We start from the raw sequence: 10,154 nt of genomic DNA on the forward strand, positions 1-10,154 counted from the left end.
ATTAGAAGTAACATGAGAAAATATTTTACTGAAAGAGTAGCAGATGCTTGGAACAAACTTCCAGCAGACGTGGTTGGTAAATACACAGTAACTGAATTTAAACATGCCTGGGATAAACATATATCCATCCTAAGATAAAATACAGGAAATAATATAAGGGCAGACTCTTTTTCTGCTATCAATATTTTATGTTTCTATGCCTTTAATCTACAAGTACTGTACTACAAATGTAGCATTAATATTATTTTATTCCAGATTTATTAAAAATGTCTTCTAGACCTGACTGTGTATCAGAATTAAGACTGCAAAATTATGGAGCACCGCAAATCTTGCTCCAGCATATTGGTGAAGAAGAGTATCATCTGTCCTTTATGAACTCACGGAATGAATTTAGCACAACCGCAATTTGTATGTCTAAGAATACACAAAGTCATTACAAGCCTTACAAAAATAGTCCTCAAGATTATATTCTCAGAGAAGTATTTAAAAAAAAAAACCCTGTTCCGGATTATTACTCATAACACTTGTGTTGGCAAATAATCCAAGCCAAGGCAACATCACTTCTTGCATTGTTTTTCGTGACGCGAAGTGGGAAAACATGAAGGTTGGTAAACAATCATAACTGGGAAGCTCAAGAGAGACATGAATGAGTAAGACGAAAGAAACAGCGTAGCTTCAGGGAAGAAACTCCACTCCGGGTTTTTCTGGTCGCTCTCTGAGTGACAGATTGACATCACTGGAGGCGTGAGGAAGGTAAAGGGGGGGGGGGGGCTGTGTGCTGAAATGCTGCCGTGCGGAGTTTAGCTCATTCTGAACCAGCTCCTGCCCGCGCACAAAAGAGCCTGCGAAAAGTGATCGCTCCAAGCGCGGGCAAAGTCAAGCAGCCGCAGCCGCCTCTCCGAGCAGGCGACTTGGATTTTAATTCTATTCCCGTGGGATTTAATTTAGGAGAACGGCTCCTAACCTTTGCATTCGGTAATCCTGATCCGGAGGGTTGGGGGTTTTTTTTGCAAGGCTTTCGGAAGTAGCTCAGGTGGGGTGTGTGTGTGTGAGAGAGTGTCATTACACGCGCGCATCTGTATATGGGTGCAACCAACTTTAGGCTGAGACGCTGCCGGCCGTTTAAAATAAATCGATACCCACTATTGACACCCGTGAGTTTTTGTCCGTTTCAACGATGTGGAAAATCCACCCTTTAAGTTGCTTCAAATGGAGACCAGGGTGGATATTTTTTGGGGGGAACGGGGAAAAAAAGTCAGTTCGCCATTTGTCTTTCAAAGGTATTTTTTGGTAACCTTTGTACCTTTTCGGGTTACACGGGTGTTTCAACTCAACCCCCAACTCTGTATGTGTGTGCGTTACGTGTGTGTGCGAGCGCGTGTGGGAAGAGGCTACTCCTGTTCCCCCCCTCACGGAAATTGGCGGTGCAATCAGCCTGTCAACCCAAGCTGCGCCAAGAACCACATGGTAGTAGCTTTGCTTCCCCTTGCCTCTTCTGTTATGCCCGCGAGGATGTCTTGCGCCTCCTGGTTGCATTTTTTTTCTCCTCCTCCCCTGTTTTGTTATAATTGATGTTGGATTTCCTCCCTTCCCCCAGGCATTTCCCTTGCACTTTGCCTCGCTTCAGGTTGGAGCGGAAAGCTGCGGGCCAAGGACCGTGTGGTGAAAAGAAGGTTGGAGTCGAGGAAGTGGTTGGACTTATCTACTACACGCGCGCCTGCTGAGGGGGAAGAAAAAAAATAATAATCTGCGCCTCCAAAGAGGGGAGGGGGGGAAAAAAGAAAGAAAAAAGCTCCAACTTGGCGGAAGGCAGGAGGGGAGAACCGAGCGTGCCGCAGCAAGTTTGCTTGGCGAAAAGGCGGCTACTCCTTTCTGGGGCTTTTTTTTTTTTGGTCTCCCCCTCCACCACTCCTTTCCGAACGTCGTTCGCCGCTTAGGAGCGACCCTCTCCCGGGCTTGTGGATGCGGCGCGGATGAGGGAAAAGCCGTAATCTCGAATTCGCAAAACCAGTTCGGGCCTCTTCTTCGCCTCCTTACCGACTACTGAAGGAAAAAAAAAGAAGCTTCGTTGGGATTTTGCCTCTCCTCAGAGACTTTACCCGCGTAAACTAGTCGCAGGGCCGAGGGGCGCGCGGTGTAAAGCGAGGCGCCCCTTTGGATGTGGGTGTCGGCAAGGCGAGCCGTTTGGGGGGCTAGGCCACGAGTTGGGGCGCCTTTCCTTCGAGGACCAGGATTTCTGCCAGCGCCAGAAGGCGAAGAGAAACAAAAATTCGGCCTCTTTGGGATCCGACGACAGCTGGAGAGAGCAAAGGTTGGGGAGGCGCGGGGTGGGGGGAGAGAAGCGGAGAAAAGCTTCGCCCTCAGGAATGAGGTTCCCTGCGCTTTAGGACTCCGCGGATCCTCGCACGCTACCTTATGGATCTAACCTAAAGCAGGGAGGCGCCTTCAACGCGGATTTGCCATTCGGAAACGTAAGTTTGGTGTGCCCGTCCCCTTTCTCGTCCCAAAATGGATTCTCTCGCTGCCTTTTATTTTTTATTTTTGCACGTGTGGCGCTCAAGTATTCAGCAGGTGCCCTGGCGTTTCCCCCTTCCTAGCAGCGAGGAGTTTTATGTGGGCCCAGCTTGAAAGTTGGGGGGGGGCACTGCGAAGGGGGCTCCTATGGATGGATTTCCTTGGCTAAAAAAAGAGAGACGGCTTCGATTGTCTCCCAGCCCAGATTTTGCTGGGCTGTGAACTTGTGGATTTCGGACAACAAGGCATTGTAGGCGGGTGTGGTGTTGTTAAGTGGGGCGGCTGAGTCGGAAGGGGTAAGACCTGCCGACCTTCGCTGCCCAGCCGCTTCGGTGGAGAGGGAATGTGCCCTTTTTTCGACCGTTAAGAGATGTTGGGTGACCATGCCTTGCCTTTTTAAGCCTCTGCTCTGATGTCCTTTGATAGCATTTGGCAGCACAGGTGACACTGGAAGGAAATACAGTACTGTAATTCGGGATTGTTTTGTGTGTCGTCGTCCCCCCCCCCCCCCAAAAAAAAAAAAGATGAAGCTGGAATAAGTGACCAGGTTGGGTCTTAACTTTTACTATTACTGTGGTATTGCATGCTTGCACATATGGTTTTGGAAATTGTTCTGCCCAGCCCTGTCAAGAGTTCCCTTGTTTATCTCTCAAGACTAGAGAGATACAGAGAAGGGAGCATACAATTGTGTAACTCTGTTGGCCACATACTGTAAGGGGTAAAAGAGATTTTTTTTTTTTTTAAAGTGATTGGATTATTTTTTTCAACCACCCCAATTAGAGAGCTCTGCTCTGCTCTATGCAGTTCTTGGTATGTAAAGTGTGTGGAGGACAGGTGGATGTCATAATAATCCCTACTAATTCCGTGGATTTTATACCAAGAGCAGGGTCAAGTTTTTTCCTTCAAATGGTTTAAGAAGTAATCCCCAACACTGTTTTTTTTTTCTCCTAAGAAGGCAGATCTTAAAAATATGTCGCGTGTGTGCGTGGACTTTGCACGTAGTCAACAGTGGAGGGATTTTCCCTTGCGATATGGGTGAGATTCCAGTGGGTCACTGAAGAGGCATGGAGGCTACAAGAAGGAAATGGTATTTCAGGCAGAGATAAAAAGGCTTCCCCGCCCTCCCCCACCTTCTTAGAAATCATTGAAGGGAAAAGGGAGGGGGGAATCCCTGCATGCTCAAACTAGCACACACAAATCTTCCATATTTGCCTTGAAAGGTAGGGGAGGCTGTGCAGCTTTAAGCATTGGAAAGTCCGCCCCCCTGAGGTAATAGTAACCTTAGCCGATTCCCCTCCTCCTCTGCAAATGGGGGTGAAAAAAAAATCCCTTGTTTTCATTCATAACTTTTTCTTCTTCCATCCCAGCTCTGCATTCACTGCTGCCTCTGAGCTCAGATTGCATGTGGGCAGTGCAACAGCTGCCTCTCTCAAGTCCACTCAAAGCAGATTTTTGTACAGCTCGCTCACCTTCCTACCATTTTGAAGGCTAGTAATGAACTAAATCAAGAAACATGTCAGGCTTTGTCCCACAAAGCAAGGGAATCCTTAACATTTGAAATCATTAAGACTTAAAACTATAAATTTAAAAAACCCTAATTTCTGGTATTAGTTGTATGCTTACTGTTTGATAGAAAACCAGTTGTCTGTTGTTGTTTTTTTACTTAATCAGGCTCTAGCTTACAAAATGTTTTGGAAAATAAGTACTCTGGTACAAATAACTTACTTCCAAATAAACTCCACTTTTTAAAGAAGGAATGCAATTTCATTCCATCTTGCTGTTTCTACTGCATACTTAAGATTTCTGAATGCCAAACTGTAGAAAAAAATATCTAATTTCCAGACTTCTCTTTTATCTCAGTAGCATTTTGTGGGGATAATTTCTAGAACTGTATGGAAAGGTTATTTGTGGATTATATTTGTATTTGGGGCTTTGGTATGTGGTGCATAATAATGTGTTTCAGTAAGTATGTGGAGAGTAGGGTAGCATTTTTGCTGGAAATCAGTTACTTAATTTGTATAATTACTAAATGGTAAGCTTCCGCTTATAATTATACTACTACAGTTTCAGCTGTAGCCCAATTCCTGACTTCTGTTTGGCCTTTCAAAACAGCTGACAACATGATATATAAAATGCATACAACTTAAATATTTTTTTAAAAAATAACATAGCCTGTGTTATAAAGCAAAATATGTGACTTCTATATTTAGTTGTAATTTTTTTCTCAGCTCTAAACTAGTTGACTTTCAGCTTTTTTTGTACTGAGGTTTGATGAAGAATCTTTGTACACTGAAGGGTTATGTTAAATTTTGGCCATATTGATCAAAATGCTGTGCAACATTATCATTTATTTACACTTATTAACTCAGATGAGAAATTATGGCGATATTTTTCCAAATCATGGGCTTTATTCCATTCAAAATTGTCTTGTCAGACATTATTGTCTCTATATAGAGCACTTTCCATAAAAACTTGTGTTAATTATTGTCACAGTGATCTCAAGAAAGTAAACACTGCTTTAAATTTCCTTTTCACCTTTCCTTTATTATTCAAAGGAATATTTTGAATCCTATCTACTATATGTTTTTTTCATAACACATCATGTTCATGTCTCCTCCTTCCCCCATCTTATTTAGCCAAAGAACTGCACTACATTTGCAAAGATCTGATAAATGTAGCAGGTTATTTGCCTATCTCTTCTCTGATATCCTTTCCTTCCTCTACCTCCTTTCACACCCTGCATTGGGTGCATAGGCACTTGGAAAGATGTTGTGTAACAGGATGTGTTTACATCTGGTGTTTTGCTCTAACAAGCATTAGACACTGAATGTATGTATGTATGTGTATACATTATATAAATGCACACTAGCCAGAAATGATTCACATAGTTTTCCCATTGGTAATTGGCTTGAGGCATTGTGGAATTACAACTAAAAATAATGCTATGCTGACAATTTAAAAATAAAGACTGGTCTTATAATGCAGCTTTGACAAGTAAAACTGACTACCAAAAATCTAAATAAGAATTTTCACATCTCCTTTTTTTTAGAATTTGGATGTCTTCTATCAGTCTTCCATCTGATAGAAACTTTGTATGGCTTTCTATCTTTTATGTTGCTATTTGCTGATAATTGGTGGCATGGAGCAGAAATAATTATACTACTTTTTCAATAGCATGTGAGGCAGTAAAGAATTTACTTTTGATCTAATGCAGTGGAAACCGTAATATATATGTATAGTGTCATAATATTATACTTAAAAAGGGGATCACACTACAATTTATTAAAAAGCAAAATGCTTGTTTTTTAACCACAAGAAAGACTTCCAATATATTTTATGTTGTCATTTTAATTGGTATTCCCCTGTCTATCTCAGGGTAATTCCCCATCTGTCACTGTTAGGATATTGTGGCAATATTGTGACTTGTTGTAAAATGTTGTGACTTGTTGTAAAAACCTCTGGGAACTCACCCCTCTTTCCAATTTTTTCCCTTTCTTTTAGGATTTCAGATGCATGCCCAGTTCCTGGTGAATGCCAGAATTAGAGACCACTACCGATGGAGTCCACAGGTCAGCATGGAAACAGCAGTTCGTTAGTTATCCATCAGCAGCTTTTTCTGGACAACCGGCAAAGATTGGACTATGAAAGAGATATTCAGTCAACTGCCATTTTGTCACTGGACCAGATCAAGACTCTCAGGGGCAGCAATGAATACACTGAAGGTCCATCTGTGGTGAAAAAGTCTGCTCCCCGGACAGCTCCAAGACAAGAAAAACAGGAAAGGACTCATGAAATCTTACCAATAAATGTGAATAATAATTATGAGCCCAGACCCAGCCATCCTGGACATGTGCTACATCAACACAACTCAAGGATTCCTCTTTTGAGCAGATCTACAAGCACTGGAAGTGCAGCTAGTTCTGGAAGCAACAGCAGTGCTTCTTCAGAGCAGGGCCTTCTGTTAAGATCACCGCCATCAAGGCTGGGCCCGGGCCAGAGGTTTGAAAGGCCAATCAGGACGCAACCCAAACCATCATCTTTGATTGTAGACGACCTGAAGAGTCCTTTGAAAGAGGATTCTACTCAACATCAGTTCATATGTGAACAGTGTGGGAAGTGCAAATGTGGAGAATGCACAGCACCCAGGGCCTTGCCTTCCTGCTTGGCCTGCAACAGACAGTGCTTGTGCTCAGCAGAAAGCATGGTGGAATATAGCACCTGTATGTGTCTCGTCAAAGGAATCTTCTACCATTGTTCCAACGATGATGAAGGGGACTCCTATGCGGATAATCCATGCTCATGCTCCCAGTCACATTGCTGGTCACGGTACTTATGCATGGGGGCCATGGCTTTTTTCCTGCCTTGCCTGCTCTGTTATCCTCCTGCAAAAGGATGCCTAAAACTGTGCCGTGGTTGTTATGATTGGATGAATCGTCCAGGATGCCGATGCAAAAACTCCAATACAGTTTATTGTAAGCTGGAAAGTTGTCCATCCAGGGGTCAAGGCAAGCCTTCCTGATTTCTGGAGGGAAAGATTCAGTCCTCAGACACCATCTTATCAGATAGTGGCTGACTTTTCTGTCTTCATGTCCCTTTTTTTCTTTCATGCCCAAGATCTTCTCTAACTTCCATCCATTGCTTATCTCAATGAAGGGCAAATCTGAATGCATTGGTCTTTGGTAAGTGTGGCTCATGTGCTGGCATCTTTTTTCATCTTGGAAAGTCATCTCAGGTCTCTGAGTAAGAGACTCCTGAAAGAAGCAATGAGGGTACTGGGTTTTTCTGAAGTCCTTTATTCTGCAAACAACTTTCCAAAGATGCTGTTTTATTTTGTTCTATTCTTAACTAACTTTAATGACTTTCAAGGTTTTATTCCCCAGCTCTTCCCATTTCCCCCTTTTAAAAAAGGCTACACAATCCAGTTATTTCCCTTAAACAAAGTGGAAAGGAAAGGAAAGAAATAAGAGTTGAAATTTAGCAAACCCGTCTTCTCTCCCTCCACTTGCATTTTGCTCGTTCCTTTGCCACTATTTTTGTCAGTCCAGATTTTAAATATTTACCTTCATTACCATATATATATGGTATATGTATATCTACAAGCCCTATCTGTCACTTTTACTTTAATACTAAAGCTGGTTTCTCCACATCTGAGTAATACAGATAGTAATACAATTTAAGTTGTATCAGCCGCCTTTGATTTCTTAACACTTCTATTTCTGTGGTTTAAAAAGTTTAACTCATCCTCCGCTGAGTAATTTTCCTCCTCTCTTTTTATTGCCTTAGCCACATATTGTGGTGCTTTTTGTATATTTTATGTAAAATCACAAAGTTGAATTCTGACTATTTTTAAGACAAAGGTCTGCTAAAACTTTTTTATTGTAAAGAATATTTATTATGTAAATCTCTATTATTTTATGATATTTATTATAAAAAACTGTTCCAAAAATGTATTCCTGTCTGAATATTACAAAATATCAACATTTAATGAAAATAAGGGTGACACAAGGAAAGTATGTATGTTAAACTATTATGCAGAAAATATAATAATTAATTAAAATGTCTTGGGTTCTTTATTTGTTAGTAAAACTGTTTGTTCTTAGCAGTATTAGAAGAAAGACTGTATAGTCCTTTACCACTTTCCTTGGAAATAGGCCCATTCTACCAAGTGGGACTTCACTTTTGAATAGGCTTGTATAGGATTTCACTGTAAAATCACTACCATTTATTTCTTTTCTGACGTTTTCATGACACTAAAACCATTTTTAAAAAAGTAATCAGATTTTTGCTATGAAGCATGATACATTGATGTATCTTGCTCATTTGAAAACATACACACCGCAAACTGCAACTGTAGAGTTTTTCATAAACTATGCATTGATTTTTATTCTTTTTTGTTTTTGAGAAGATAATTCTTCTAAGGTGTGAAAATGAGATACCAAACATTAGTAAAAGTTAGGGGGATGCGAATTCCTAAATACCTCATTTTTCAAATTATGTTCACGGTTTTTCCTCAAAAGATTAATTCTATTTCCAGAATTCAGAATAAATGATTCTTGTGGACCTATTTGGTACATACAATATTAATAAAATATTTAATTGAATTGATACCACTGAACCTGTTAGCTGATGTTCTTCACACTGGTTGTCTTGCATCTAAGCTCCTTACAAGGCATTTTAAAAATAACATTACCCATAGTGAAAGTGCTTGCTTTCTCTAAAATAACCAAGCATGCCTGTCTATATTTAGAAATCCTGTGTTATTTAACTACACTATGCCTGGTATAATTCAACCATCTTAATAAAACACATTTATTTTAAAACTTCTAAATATAAAACAAAAAGGCAATACTAATGTGAGCTTTAAAGCTTTCAGGTGAATCTAGTTTTTAAACTTGCTCATAGTTCTCTTCTAGATTCCTAATGATTACACAGAATATTTAATAAGAACTAGTGTAATTATTTCTTTTCTTAGTGGTGTTCTGAGCCCTTTGCCACAACCATGCATAAGGACATAGCATTCACTTATATCATCTGGGACTAGTGATACCTGACATGTTTATATAAACTGCCTTCATTGCTGTGCATTTTTCATGAAATATGTTTCTGCACAATAACTACACTGTTGATCATGTTTTTTCATTCATGTAGAGGATCTGAGTAAGTTCAGCTCTTGTGATAGAAGAAAAATAGGCTCATAAGTGTTTTTCTTTTCACTGAATTATTAAAAACATGTAAAAACACTCACTGTATGTTAATCACTCAACATCAAAGCCTTCCCTTTTGTGAAAGGAAAAGTCAATTGATTGCTTACATTTTATCATTTGATTTCCCTCTGTCTTGATATCTCACACTAGCACTTTAATTTAACAATAGCATACTCAAAGTCAAGATCAATCCATGAAGAACTACTCTGGATGTGTTTCTGTTTGCAAAATAAGGGGTGAAGAAAAAATTATCCTACTTCAAAATCTTTGATTTATCTAGCCTTTGCACTTTCTTTGAATATAGTAGAATATTCCAACCTTTGCATAAAAACTTTTGTGCCCTGATTTTATCAAAATATTTAATAAACAGTTTTATTTCCAGTTTTCTGGTAGCTTTTTTCCCCCCCAGAAGAGGACACTTTTTTCTAAGGGACTCTGGTTCTAGGTCTTCTGACTATGTGTTGTGAATTATTTAAATTATTGCCCTGCTCTGTTATATCTGAGAAAGGTGATATTTCCCATTAGTTGTTTGGCTACTTTTATTGTTTTATAGAACTTAATACAAAATCCCATCCTTTTCCTTCCCTTAGAAATGCACAAAGACGCACTGGCCTTGTAATGGAATTGCAAAAGTATTGGTCTAGGAAGCATTCTGAGTACGGATAAAATTGCCATGCATGCAACTTTTTATTCAAGTACAGTAATCTCACTGTCGTAAAGTTGGCTTTAAACTAGCCTTAAAATAGTAAGGCTAGTTTAAGGTCTTATACATTCTGTGAGCCGCCCTGAGTTTTTGGAGAAAGGCGGCAAACAAATCTAAATAATAATAAAAATTATTATTATTATTATTATTATTATTATTATTATTATTATTATTATTAATGGGTCTGTTTTGATGTTGCATTGATTTGTTTCAGAGAGAAGTTACAATTCAAG

The 10,154-nt window shown here is 39.9% G+C and overlaps 1 protein-coding gene across 1 annotated transcript; it reads left to right on the forward strand.

Moving 5' to 3' along the window:
- Positions 1-758: 758 nt before the first annotated feature.
- On the forward strand, positions 759-8,071 carry SPRY1 (sprouty RTK signaling antagonist 1). Its single transcript, XM_070757686.1, has 3 exons — positions 759-975; positions 1,598-2,471; positions 6,016-8,071. Exon 3 carries the CDS (start codon positions 6,071-6,073, stop codon positions 7,031-7,033), a length of 963 nt encoding a protein of 320 aa, XP_070613787.1. The 5' UTR covers positions 759-975; positions 1,598-2,471; positions 6,016-6,070; the 3' UTR covers positions 7,034-8,071.
- Positions 8,072-10,154: the final 2,083 nt, after the last annotated feature.

This window comes from Erythrolamprus reginae, chromosome 7 (assembly GCF_031021105.1).
Source record: "Erythrolamprus reginae isolate rEryReg1 chromosome 7, rEryReg1.hap1, whole genome shotgun sequence".
NCBI classification, from domain to species: Eukaryota; Metazoa; Chordata; class Lepidosauria; order Squamata; family Dipsadidae; genus Erythrolamprus; species Erythrolamprus reginae.

Bases quoted from the DNA above. Each gene is read 5' to 3' on its own strand.
- SPRY1 (XM_070757686.1), top strand. From the start codon at position 6,071: ATGGAGTCCACAGGTCAGCATGGAAACAGCAGTTCGTTAGTTATCCAT.